This window comes from Myxocyprinus asiaticus, chromosome 44 (assembly GCF_019703515.2).
Source record: "Myxocyprinus asiaticus isolate MX2 ecotype Aquarium Trade chromosome 44, UBuf_Myxa_2, whole genome shotgun sequence".
NCBI classification, from domain to species: Eukaryota; Metazoa; Chordata; class Actinopteri; order Cypriniformes; family Catostomidae; genus Myxocyprinus; species Myxocyprinus asiaticus.
Genome location: NC_059387.1, coordinates 22,121,354 through 22,135,554, shown reverse-complemented (window position 1 = coordinate 22,135,554; position 14,201 = coordinate 22,121,354). Strand labels below are relative to the sequence as shown.

General features: G+C 39.1%; 1 protein-coding gene across 3 annotated transcripts in view; it reads left to right on the top strand.

The window, feature by feature from the left end:
- Positions 1-14,201, top strand: part of LOC127434762 (vascular endothelial growth factor receptor 1-like) — a 46,830-nt gene that overhangs the window by 14,614 nt on the left and 18,015 nt on the right. For all 3 annotated transcript variants that reach the window (XM_051687713.1, XM_051687714.1, XM_051687715.1), the window contains exons 6-14: positions 172-308; positions 799-970; positions 1,211-1,328; positions 1,513-1,682; positions 1,789-1,936; positions 6,438-6,558; positions 8,584-8,692; positions 10,810-11,115; positions 13,520-13,666. In XM_051687713.1, coding sequence (XP_051543673.1) covers positions 172-308; positions 799-970; positions 1,211-1,328; positions 1,513-1,682; positions 1,789-1,936; positions 6,438-6,558; positions 8,584-8,692; positions 10,810-11,115; positions 13,520-13,666 — 1,428 coding nt within the window. The remainder of the gene's footprint in view (positions 1-171; positions 309-798; positions 971-1,210; positions 1,329-1,512; positions 1,683-1,788; positions 1,937-6,437; positions 6,559-8,583; positions 8,693-10,809; positions 11,116-13,519; positions 13,667-14,201) is intronic.

Here is a 14,201-nt window from a genome sequence, read left to right as displayed (position 1 = left end):
GATAAACAATAAAGACATATTTTTCACAGACTTCTTTGCTCATATTTACCAAGGGTGCCAATATTTTTGGCCACCACTGTAATAGGTGGATCATGAGTTGGGTCCTTGTGAAGTTTACTATGGATCTTCTTGGATTGATCAAATGTTGTATCAATTTTCCTCTTTTCACAGTGAATAAGATCCTGAGTGTGTATTTGAACAGCACGGATTTGGTCCACACATTACAGGGGGAGATGTTAGCACTGAATTGTACTGTTACAGCCGAATGGAACTCCAGGGTGTCCATTAGCTGGGCCTACCCAGGAAAGGTATGGATTTGATAACCCAATACAGATTTGTGGTTCATAAATTATTGGTATTATGCTGTTAAATTGAAAAACGAGATTGTCCAGTTGTTGTAATCGGAACCTATGCTCTTTTTGTACTAAGAATTATAGTAACATGAGCCCAACACATGAACAATATATTTCTGTAGGTACAAAGCAGGTGAAAAAAAGTCCTTTGGTGCAATACTATTAATTTATTAGCTCCGCAACAAATACACATAGCCAGCACAGTTTTTCTCCAGTTTTTTAAAGATACACCAGTTTGTGCGATAAGAAGGCATTGCTTTATAAAAATGAGCTTTTATTCTTTTTTTTTTTAAGTCTTTAAAATTGCAATGAATGATGGTGCATTTCTGATGTGGATTGCAATTCTCTAGCCCTTATTTTCTTGGGAAAAATGCATTGTTTATATTTTTCTCGACTTAACAAAATGGATGATTGTGACAATTTGCTCTGCTTGTTTTTACTGCAGGCTAATGGCTCTGCTACTATCAGCAGACGCATATCAAGAAGCAGAACCAATGTGCTGTTTTATAGTGTTCTCACCATCCCCAGACTAAGCAAAGCAGACAAAGGACTCTACAAATGTCATGTGACAAGTGGTCCATCCAAGCGAGAGACTAATACCACAGTTATTGTCTATGGTGAGTTTTTGAGACAGTTCTTGGTGTTTCTCATGGTTTCCCACAGAGGTAATTTCAGATATATATTTCATACTTTACAGACCATATAAAACTGTCCCCATGTTTGTCTGTTTTCCCCAGTTAGAATTCCTTTTTTCCACTTCTAATGGATTCTGTTCACCTCTGTTTAACAGCTTGTAGCTGTACATAGGTGTATCTCTCAGTACTCCACATGTATGTTTCTGATGGTCCTTTTTGCAGATCAACCTTTCATTCGACTCAAGAACAGAGATGGTCCTGTGGTTCAGGCTTTTGCAGGACAAAAATCTTTCCGCCTCACACCAAAACTAAGGGCTTTCCCTGCACCTGAAATCACCTGGTAAGATTTCAGATGATTAGATAATTAGATTACTTGAGAGATGTAATCTGATGTTTGCAAAAGCTCAAGTAAATACCATGAACAGAAACAACATATCTGCCCTTAAGTGAACACACACCTCTTTAACCAGCCCATGTGATCATGTTGCTTCAACATAACTTCAACACCTGAATCCATTGCTTAGGTTCAAGGATGACATGGTAGCGGCCGAGCGTTGTTCTCGTTACCATGTTGACGGATTTTCTCTGGTCATTCGGGATGTTGCTGAAGAGGATGCAGGAATCTACACCATCCTCACTGGTATCCAGCAGTATGGACTTTTCCAGAACCTCACAGTCACATTGGTGGTAAATGGTGAGATTAAAAAGTGTTATTAAAGCATATTTTTAAATGTAACCCAATAACTGAGTGATAGTGTGACAATGAGACCTGTAGACTCAGTGCTTGTCTCTGTTCACAGTGAAGCCACAGATTGGAGAGAAGACAGTGTCCTCAAAGCAGCCTGGGACTGTCCAGCGAGGCAGCAGACAAGCCCTGCACTGCACCTCTCATGGTGTTCCACCACCTCAAATACAATGGCTCTGGCATCCGTGCCCTCCTAAAGGCCTGTAAGTTAATCATACAGACATAAGCACACAGTCGATTCTTATCACATAGGAAGAAAGGCTGTGATCAGTACATATGGAAAGGATATATCATAATACTTACCGTTTATGTTACTCTTATATTTGGACTTCTCATTCACCTAAAGTCAAATAAGTGCTGATCAAATGCATAATCTTATTAGAGGGAGCGAGTAGGCAATATATAAGTTGCCTTTCATATAAAAAATGGTAATGCTCAACAAAGAACTTATTTTAGGAAGGTTATAGCGTTACCTTGTTTTAATCAGGCCTCTCCAAGCTCTCTAAAATATAGTTTCATTTCCCTCCATCGTGTTTTACTGTAAAAGTGAAAGCATTACAGTGAACTTTCTAAATTTGAAATTGTTTCCTTCATTATTGGTTTGTCCTCGTAGCCCTTTAGTCACAGTGGAAAGGGATACACTAAAGAATACTGGGTGAGGGCCAAAAATACATTCGCTTTTAATTTAGAAGTTGATCTAAGTGAAAAAACAAATGCGAGACAATGTAATTTTGCTAGGTTTGGATTTCCCACACTAGCCCAAGTTAGATATCCTCTCCATCATTGCATAATGTCCTGAAACCATTTTTATGTCAACCGTAAACAGCTATTTCACACCTGTCCTGTACCTGGTCACAGCGTTTGATGTGGGGTTTTTTTTTATTTTTTTTTATGAATGTACATATGACTGGAGACATGTGTCTATATATACACACATATACATGTCTGTGTACTGTATGTGTGTATGACTGTGTGTGTGTGTGTGTGTGTGTGTGTGTGTGTGTGTGTGTGTGTGTGTGTGTGTGTGTGTGTTTGTGAATAGAGACCTGTTTTGTCTATTTCAGCATGTGTTCAGACAGAGTTTCCTCTTAGCCTGTAGAACAGATGCTTGAGAATCCCTTTCATGTGTGTCTCTATTCATTTTTGTGTGGATGCAGACACTTGTGTGTATGTATTTGTATTTGTGTGAGTGTGTGCCTGGTACAGTCACAGAACTGAATTTAACTCAGAGTTGAAAGTGCATAAAAAAGCACTTCAAAAGAAGGCAGTTCCGTGCTTACAAGCACGACTTGTTCGTTTCTAAATCAAACACTATGATTTAATGAATTTCCTGTGCAGAATGCTGGCTGTTTATTATTGTGATTGCTCAGACGCATCCTGCCATGCCTTCTTCAATGTCTGACAGACCACATATCCACCGTTCTCATGAGAAAAATTTAGCAAGCATTACTCATAGGAGAACATCCCAAGAAACACCCATTCACATACATTCCTCCAACATACTCATGCATAGACAGATACACACTGACATAGACACATACAGGTCAATTTCTTTTTTTTATGAAAGTTTATGAAATTCAAAGTTTTAAGCCACAGTATGATACAGCCTCTTTTCTACTAAAAATATGTAAATTTTTAGATCATACTTCCCTTTATTGTATTGCCATCATGACAAGTTAGGTTGGTGACATTTGCTCGGCCCATTCTTGGAGTACACAGATGTACTTCCTAAAAGAACTGAAAATGAAATATCTCTCAGAGGAAAAGTCTCATAAGCTGGAATAATGTGCCAGCCATCACGCATTCCTTCTTAAGAAATGCTTTGGTGTCCTATCTGATCTCATTTTCATTTCATTTTATATGATTTATATTAAGTTATAAAGGAGTACATATCCCTGATCATTTGTACTATTGATTAGACACACGTCATTGTAACAATGAAAGTATTTTAATAGTCTAGTCTGTAAGAGATCATCTAAAAGATAAAGAACTGTTTAAGATTTCATAATTGAAAGGTATTGTATGTACGTTCTGTTGAGAGGTCTTGACTGGCTGGATCCTGACTCAGGCCCTTATTCTTTATAGTGGCCCAGCACGGCTGGCCTGACACTGTGGTGGAGGAGGCCCAGGGAGAGTGGAGTTGTGGGCCGTGCCGGCCTGATAGCGGCTGGATGGGCTTGAGCTCGGCCATGGGAACAGCAGCACTCTTATCTCAGCCAGGCAGGAGGCGCAGATGGGCTTCCTGTGCGAAAAATCAGAGCGCTTTTCCTCTCGTTGTTTGGCTTCCCCCCCGACGCGAGACAGCTTCCCAGCAGCGTGATTGTCCCTCCGTCTTCAAACGTGGCACAGTCCGCTTCCTCAGGAGCTTGATCTATTCTTGAGAGTCCCTGATCCACCCACCCTACGCCCCACTTTACCAATCCCCCCATTCCCGCTATCCCTTAACCAGCCACTCATCTGTCCTGCCTCGTAGACACCCTTCCCTGTTATGGATTAACCACCAACCCTTTCCCCATCCCAACAACTGCCAGTGCCCCTCAGAAGGCGTGTGCCTCCTTCCTTATCCAGCCAGGATGGTTTCTATGGCAGCCACCCCACAGACGTGGCTAAAAGCAGGTGAACTCTTGTACCCCCCAGCAGCGCATGCTAGTACACTACCCCCAGCACACAGGGGCTTAGGAACCAGAACAGCTGAGCTCACACTGGAATGAGAGGTTGATATCTCTATACCCCTGGAACTACATTCTAATTTATTTCTCTTTCTTCATTTGGATATCATGTTTTGTCTTCAATGTTCCTTCACACATTTTATGCAATAGGAGTGCAATCCCCATCCATACACTACTAACACTGCCTGGTGCTGCTTTGCTTTTTGTGTTCTTGAGTGGTACTATAAAGGATGTATGAACCACGCCTCCATCTGCAATCCCAAACCATATGTTATAGTTCTAACATCCACAAAAGCTGTGAGTTCAGATTGTACATGATTAAATATTCTTAATCTACATCTCAACGTGAGCCAAGGAGGGCAGAGAAACCAAGGCTCACTATTTGGAATTCTAATATTTTTTGCAGACTAGACTCAGCCCAGAATGCCTGCTGTGTAGGAGTTTCAATGGGTCAGAAATAAATGACAACAGTTCTGTGTCATCCTATGTCAAATGATGTCTATCTTATGTCAAACTCTTCCATTTCATGGTAATGCTGTGTATTACAGTTGCTTTATTTTGAGCTGAAAAGAACCTGCTTGTTTGTATGCTTGTGTGTGCATGTGTGAGTGTGTGTGAGAGAATGGTCATTTGACTTTGTGTGTGGTTTCCACTCTACGGGTCTTTCCCAAAGTGATTTGTCCCATTTTAAACAGATTGTCTATGAGTAATATATGATTCTAATATTTAATAATTTTATACAACTAACTTACTTATGGTAAATCTAAATACTTGTAAAAATGTGTAAGAACACTGATAAAATGTATTTTGTAATATCTAATGTATGTGTTCATATCAAATGTATTTGTTTTTACATAAAATTTGCTTAAAATCATTTGTACAGTATGGTCTGTTTGGTTCTCAAAATTGTAAATGTGAAGTTCTCACTGATCACAAAGGTGTAGTTGAAATATTGGCAGTCTATAATAAACATTTTCTTCATTGACAACTTCGACAAGCATGGATTTCAAGAAAACAGAACAGCATAGATTTTATAATGACCCACTTCAGTTCTCTAAGTCCCTTTCACATGATGAGTTCGTAATAATGTACGCAGGCACACAGGGTACATGGATGTGTGTTAATGTGTGTGTTGGTGTGAATCAAGAATGAGCGTGTCTTTGTAAGGATGTCTGTGGTAAAACAAAAGACTTTGAAGTCTGTGTGTGTGTGTCTGTGTGTGTGTGTCTGTGTGTGTGTGTTTGTGTGTGTGTGTCTGTGTGTGTGTGTTTGTGTGTGTGTGTGTGTGTGTGTGTGTGTGTGTGTGTGTGTGTGTGTGTGTGTTTGTGCGTGTGCATTTGTGTGTGAGAGAAAGCGAGCGACTCTTCCCGGAGAGCCATGGGAGAATGGAGTGTGTGTGTGTGTGTTTGAGAAGTGCTGTTGTCATGATCAGGGTGGGACGTACGAGGACAGAACACTGTCTCAGCCAAATAGGAAAAGCAATCAGAGAAAGTCACCTAAGCCAGGGAGGGGTACAGGGCGGTGGGCACACAGTCACGGAAAAATACCCATCACGATAGGCCACTAGAACCATGCTCCAAAAATTAGGGACCTTAAAGAATGGCCATGGATAAGATATTGGGATAAATGCTTAGAATTTAGTATATAAAGTGGATGAGAGGTTAGAATTTTGGAAATATGGTGGGGATGAGACAGGAAAGGGAACTCATCCAAGCCCTACACTGCTAATTATGGAACACTCCAACAAGTATCACTGTATCCTGATAGGGATGACACATCCACGCACTGAGGGAAAAACAATCCACAAGAAATTCCAAAGAAAACAATTCCATGAGATTCTGCGTAAAATGACTATGGTGAAAAATGAATTCCCAAGAGACCAGTGATCGGAAGTCTTCCCCTTTGAAGCGCAGCTGCGCCACATATTTGTCTTGTGACACCACTAGGCCTACATCAACACTTGTGAACTCAGAGCGCTGTCATTTTCTCTTCCTCTTTCCCTTGTCCTTTGTCTTCCTCTCTCTTACTCTCTAAGTTGTGAGAAGCCTTCTCCTTCCTCTTGGACTATAGTCAGCGAAAGGACAGAAGTCACGTCCACCCACAATCCCATTCTGACCATCAGCTACAGACAGGAAGTGTTACAAGGAAAGGATAAGGTGAGTGCTCTAGTGGGTGGACTGTTCATAGGCAACAAATAAAATGAATACGCAAGAGGGTACATGAGAATATAAAAGCAGTACTCCCTGGGATCCACTTAAGCAACACAAGTTTATCTGTTCTATTTCAATAGAATTCTGAAGTGGTCTACCAAATTGTCTATAGTATAACATTAGGTGCCAGTTTAGTTTTGTAGAAATTCCTGTAGTGGTTTGACAAGTGAGAATCCTGTCTGATAACTGGAATAACATGAAATGATTAAATGAGGCAAAACATCACTAATATTATTCTTCATACTTGGGGATCTGAAAAAACCCTAACCTAATTATTTAACCTTGTTAGCAATCTGATCCTACACAATTTATGCCATGTTCCTGGGTCTTTGTTCAACATTTCTATTAACAAATCAGATTTTAGGAATGGGGTTGGGCTTGGGTTAGGGGTTATGGTTTAATACAAATGATATTATTTAACTAATTCAATCTGAGCACATCAGGTCACACCAACAAAAGTAATTTTATGATATAACAATATGACAACAGTCAGGGCCATCCTTGTGGTGTACTCCCCCACCACTACCACCCGTTGGAAGGCGATCACTATCGAGGGACCCCCAGACGGCGAGAGGCACCACATTCAACCTCGCCATGGGCCCCTCCTTTGCTTGGGACAGCCCTGATCACTGTGTCACCTCTAAGCATCAATGCAAAAGTGTTTATCTTTTCCTGTGGCAATACTGATAGAGCATTGTATGAGCATCCTCAGAAACATGGGCTCTAGTCCCATGAAAACCAGGAAGTAATCGTGTTCTCATAATCACTGATGAGCACGAGACGTAGGTTGCATTTTTCTTCTAAGATTACATTTTTACTCAATTAACAGTTTGGGTTAGGGTGTTTGGTTAATAAAATATGCATTCCTGTTCACTGTATTAAATTATTTAAAACTAAAAGCAACTCGCTTTTCAAACCAGTCTGTGCATATTTCACCTGGAAACTGGAGCTCACACATAACCATTTGTTCAACAACATTTCCAGCTTCCGCCACTGGGGCAGCACTTCGAATTCCAGTAAGCACAGATTTCCGCTGAAGAACTTTCGACCCACCGAATTCACAATGAGATCAGTCGGAATTTTAAGGGTTAGATCAAGTAGAAATTGATTATACATGTTACCACATTTTATAGTGTATCTTTTTCCTCTGATTTCAGGGTAGGTTAGGGCTATACCTGATGGAAATGTTGTTCCATTTGGGTAAATCACATTATGCAAATTTTATTGAACTTGTATTACACTCATGTCCTTACCCTCGGGGAGGGAGTGTATATTCAGGGAAGTTAAACTTTCTGTTTCGCTTGCATGCAACAATTGGTTTGTGTATGTGTGTGTGTGTGTGTGACCAGGCATTCCCTACATTGTGGGGACCAAATGTCCCCACAAGGACAGTAAAGCCTGACATTTTTTACGTTGTGGGGACAATCAGTCAGTCCCCATGAGGAAAACAGCTTATAAATCATATTAAATTTTGTTTTTTGAAAATGTAAAAATGTAGAAAGTTTTCTGTGAGGGTTAGGTTTAGGGGTAGGGTTATGGTTAGGGGATAGAATATAAAGTTTTTACAGTATAAAAATCATTTTGTCTATGGAGAGTCCTCATAAAACATGAAAACCCAACATGTGTGTGTGGGCGGGTTTGGGTGATTTACTAGGACTATTTTTTAGGTTACAGACTGGTAATTACAAGAGTATAATGCTATAAATGTGGTTTATGAGGACATTTCTAGTGTCCCCATAATTCAAATCGCTTAAAAAACAAACTAAATTATGTTTTTTGGGAAATGTAAAAATGCAGAACGTTTTTTGTGAGGGTTAGGTTTAGGGGTAGGGTAAGGGGATAGAATCTATAGTTCATACAGTATAAAAATCATTATGTCTATGGAGAGTCCTCATAAGGATAGCTGCACCAACATGTGTGTGTGTGTGTGTGTGTGTGTGTTTGTGTGTGTGTGTGTGTGTGTTTCCACAGACTGTAGGAGTTCTGACAGTTGCTGAAGCATTGATATCTGGAATTTATCGCTGTGTTGCATCCAACCTCATTGGCAGAGATGAACTAGACATTCTTTTCTATGTCACAGGTATTTTTAGCATTTAAGTGGCTGAACTGCTTACTAACACCAAAAGTTAATATCTCCAATCCTGTCCTTCTCTCCTATTCTCCCACTACCTCTCTCTCCTTCTCATTCTTCCCCTTATCCCTCCCTCCCTCCATCCCCTTGTTTTCGAGGGTTTGCTTTAAAGCAGTGCTAAATTTGGACACAGTGGATGCAGCCCATCTTGGTGGAGGGGGCTGTTGTCATAGTGACAGGGTGGAGAAGTGAACAGGAACCTGTGGCTCTTATCAAACTGCCTCCTCATGTGGCGCATTATTTGGAGAACGCTGGTAGTGATCGAGAAAGATAAACATTATCATCCATCAGGAAACCCTTAAGCGGTTTCCACTGGAAATTTAAAATAGCTCAAGTAAATAGGGAGCCTTTACACTAGACTCTTATTGCTACTTGTACTGACAATGGCTTTTTAAACATTGTCATCAAAGGTTACAGAATAATGCTGCTCGGTCCAGTGTTATAGTTTTGGATTTTCAGTTTCGTTTTTATTTCTATTTTAGATTCAATTTGTCATTACAACTGAGTTCAGTTTTCATTAGTTTTCACAGTTTGTCTGTTAGTTTTAGTTTAGTTTTCATTTTCTCAGTGTTTTTTAGTTTCAGGTTATTAGTTTTTATTTTAGTTTTAGTATTTTTTATGGCTGCCAAGTGTTTACTGGTGTAATTTAAAAAGTCTAACATCATTACATTTCTCTGGGCAGTCTTGTGTTACATCTAACTAGTGGTATTTTCATGTTTAATGTGGATTGTTAATGTTGCAAAATTTATAATATAGGGCGAATATGGGCAAGGTGAGAAAAGACATTTAAGCTTGATCCACATTGTATCCATATATATTTCATAAAATTATTATAAATCATTACTAAATTTATCTATGGGGAGTATACAATTAAAGGGATAGTTCACCCAAAAAAATCAAAGTTCTCTAATCATTTACTCATTTACTCAACCTCATGTCATCCCAGATGTATATGACTTACTTTCTTCTGCTGAACACAAATGAAGATTTATAGAAGTATATCTTAGCTCTGTAGGTCCATAGTGAATGTGAATGGTGGCCAGAACAATAAAGGCAGCACTGAAGTTATGCATACAACTCCAGTGGTTAAATCCATGTCTTTTGAAGCAATATGATAGGAGTGAGTGAGAAACAGATCAATATTTAAGTCCCTTTTTACTGTAAATCTTGACATCAGCAGTCTCCTTGGCAATCTTGATTTCAAGCTTGATTATATTTCCCATCGACATCTAGCACTCTGCAAACTGTACTAGGAAGTGTAATTGAGCTTGAAATCATGATCGTTCCTGTAGACTGCAATTGCAAGATGTACAGTGAAAAAGGAGTTACATTTTGATTTGTTCTCACCAAAAACAGATTAGATCACTTCAGAAGACATGGATTAAACCACTGGAGTCTTATGGATGACTTGTATGCTGCATTTATGTGCTTTTTAGAGCTTCAAAGTTATAGACCCCATTCACTTGCATTGTATGGACCTACAGAGCTGAAATATTATTCTAAAAATCTTTGTTTGTATTCAGCTGAAGACAGAAAGTCAAACACATCTGGGATTTGGTCAAAAGAGGATCTTCAAAGGTTCTACTTCCCAGTATTGAATATTTCTTAACTTTTGCTTTTGACTAAGGTAGAAGACATCCTAAGCTTTCTTCAAAGGTACAATTAGGTTATGTGTCGTTTGGATCATAATTCAACATGTCAAGAAAAGAAAAATGTCCAGAATTGTCCCACTTTGCCCAAATTCACCATATTATGTCAAAAACTAACACTAAAATGAATTCGAGATCATTTTTATTTTATTTTAGTTAGTTTTGGAGTTATGAAAAAGTATTTTAGTTTAGTATTAGTTTTTTCCAATAATTTCAACGAAAATAATTTTAGTTAGTTATTTTGTTAATAACACTCACAAAAACACAAAGTGGTTTCTCTGTACTATTCTTAGTTTAATGGCCTCAGCTAAGGTTACTTGTTGCCAGTATGTCTGCATGCATTCTGTCACACTGTATAGGGCATTTATAGATTGCATAGGAACTGAAAGCTGAAACTTCTTTTGTCCACCACCACAGATGTCAAAGGAGGCTTCATCGCATCTTTAGAGGAAGAGCCCAGAGAGGGCGGGGACCTTCGCCTGGTCTGTATGGCAAATAAGCACCTCTATTCAGATATGTTGTGGTATAGAATGACGAATCACACCACAGCATCAGAAGGAAATTCAGTTCTTGGAGGGGAGCTTACGGAGGGGGAGTTCTCCCTCACCCTGCACCTCCTACTGAAGAATGTGACCTCACAGGATTCAGGAACATACCGCTGTGCTGCCAAACACCTGCTTACAAGAGAACGCACACATCTAGATACACAAGTGGAGGTAACAGGTGTGTCTCCAAGAGTCATTGTGCTAAACATACACCCACACACATGCTCTCCTTAAAGGCACAGGGCACCCATAAATGTAAGGTCTGTCATCATTTACTCAACTTCAATTAAAACCTGTATGACTTCCTTTCGTCCACTGAACTAGGGATGCATGCATAGCGATTTTCATTTGAACAATCCCCATATTGATTCTTAAATCCCAAGAATGGTGTGAGTAAAGCACTTGCATATGCGACCAAATTTTGCGCTATGCAACTAAAAATGTCTGTGAAGAAGTAAAGCACCAAGATCCTTTCAATGCTTGCTGAGAGAAAAGGTTTGGTTTGATTTGATTGGTGTAATGTGTGTCCAAAGACAAGATCTGTGCAATCCATTTGTCATTGAATATGTCTCTTTTAATATCCTTTCTGTTCTTTTAATATCCTTTCTGTTTAAAAACAACAAAAATAAAAACATTTAATTCTAATCACACATAGCACAGATGTCCTTTAGAAGTCATGCGACTTCACTCGTTAATATGCGCTCAACCAAAACACTTCTGCAGACCCCAGTGAACTGCAACTGTTTTAGCACTTGTTCTTCAAGTCAGTGTAAATTTGTGTACATTTTTAAAAAGATGTGACCAAAATTATGAAAAACGAATGATAAAATTGTAGAATTTATATTTATGTAATGTACCACGCTAAAGGTCCCCTGTATAACAAACAACATTAGCTGAGAAAGAAGTTATTTCATATGTAAGCAAAATGGACATTATAATTGAAATATAGGCCTAGCCAAATCAATCAGAATTTAATCGTAATCAAATCGAGAACTTGTGAATCGAAATCAAATCAAATCAGGAAATCTGTATCAATACCCAACCCTACTTTAAGCACAAAATTAGATTTTTAACAGAATGTCTTGGCTGCTCCTTTCCATACAATAAAAGTGAATGGGAAGTTGGGAACAGGATCTGTCAAGCTCCTTAAATAACAAAAATTTGCCATATATGTAGTTCATATGTTACATCCATGCATCCAAGTCTTCTGAAGCCATATGATAGCTTTGTGTAAGGGTGAGTAAATTATGAAAAGATGAAATAATTTTTATTTTTGAGTGAACTGTTACTTCAACTGTACTATCAGTGTAAATACAAAACTTGCATACGGGCCAGATAATTGACACTAAAGCAATCACTGTGACTTTTTTTTTTTTTTTACAGTTCTCCTTATAAAAAGTGATGCATACCACACACGCAAAACATCAGACTTCTCTTAGATACTGACTTTGAGTCACGTAAGAATGTGCTTGCAGGCACCCACACATTTAGAGACAGAGGCGGAAAGAGAGAGAGAGAGAGAGAGAGAGACTGAAAGCAAAATGGGTCCTTGGGAACTGGATCCTGGAGCTTCCTGCAGCCCCTTTCTCCAAGGCTGTGTTAAGCAGAACCTCTTTTGTGTGGAAATGAGATCTAGTAAGGAGGAAGTGTTCACAATGGCACTTCCCACTATGCCACATTTAAAGGCTGCTTCACATGGCCAAAGAACAATCAGCCAATCAGCCACTGTCACAGAATAAGGAAAGAGACAATAATCAATTGTGTTCAGGTGGAAAAAATCTGAAGCAAAAGTCAGCTCGATACAAAACTTTTAGTGCAAAAACATTTATGCAAATTAAGTTAATTTCTACTAATCTCTACAGATCTGATACTATGCATATGTATATCTCTGAAAAGTGTAAGCCTAGCCTATCCACTGCCAAAGCAATAGCAGGCATACTTGGCCAGCTAACCCGGAAATATTGGTCAAGTTCATGAGTTGCTGAATGTGTCATTAAAACAAAACAGAAGGAATTTGCTGAATGGCACAAATCCAATGGCTGCATTTCAAACATTCCAGACTTCAATCTGTAGTGAAAGAAATTCAACTCGCAGTCTATTCACACTTCTGTAACAATAGCGGACATGTGTCCTTCATAAATCACTCAGTTACTTTATAAGGCGGTTACTCAAATTGCTAAGTGCCACATGTGACGTTTATTGGTTTCCGTCAGTTTCCCAAGAGATTTAGATTTTTTTTATTTAACTGAATTGGTGGACATGGAACCCCTTGCCAAAAAGTACTGTGACGGTACTATGATATGATTAGGGATGGTATCTAAAGGTAAAGGCATGTGACTTTGATACTATACTAAATCATTACCACGACACATTCATTTACCATGGTATTTGCGTTGTACTCCGAGTACTTTAAAAAATACCATTACCAAGGTACATGAAAATGGTATTGCCATGGCACAAATAAATCAAAGTATTGCAATGGTACCATTTCCAAAACATCATGTAAATACCATGGTCATTTTATGTAAGTGACAAAATATTTGTTGACCCTTGCCCTGAGGCCTCTTTGTCTCCTTCTGTAGATCTGCAGGCTCCAGTGCTGCTACAAAATCTGAGTGATCACAGTGTTAACGTTAGCAACTCGGTCACTCTCCATTGTCCCACTCAGGGAGTTCCACATCCCCATATCACGTGGTATAAAGACCAAAGAAAGCTCCACCAGGTGTCAGGTAAGACTGCCAGTCTGCACAACGTATTTGGGAACTTATTTCAATAAAATGCAACCATAATGAGTGTGCGAATTACCCAGTGACTTTCAGGGGTTGACTTTTAAAAGGAGTTTATGTCAGTGATTTTCGCGGCACAATCTGTCTCGCGCAAATTGTCTTTTGGCACCTCTAGCGCCATTAGCTAGCCGTCATCGATATTAAATACGCTTTAAACATATCACTTAAAGCTGCACTATGTAAGACATTTTGGTTAATAAATTGCCATTATTGATTGAGTATATAAACAGTCAGTGTTCAAAACAATGTCCTTTCCTATGGTAAGCCTATAAAAATGATTTGTATTTTGAGCTGTTGGGTTCGATTTGGCACGAAATCGCTGTATATGACGTTCATCCTTGCGTCATTACGTCATGTCCGCACACACAGGAAAGAAGTGCCGGCTGTTTCATGTTCTGGATGGAGAAACGAACTACGCTGTTCAGCTCAGTTTAGTAACACTCACATAGTTCAGGACAGCATCGTTGCAGTCTAGATA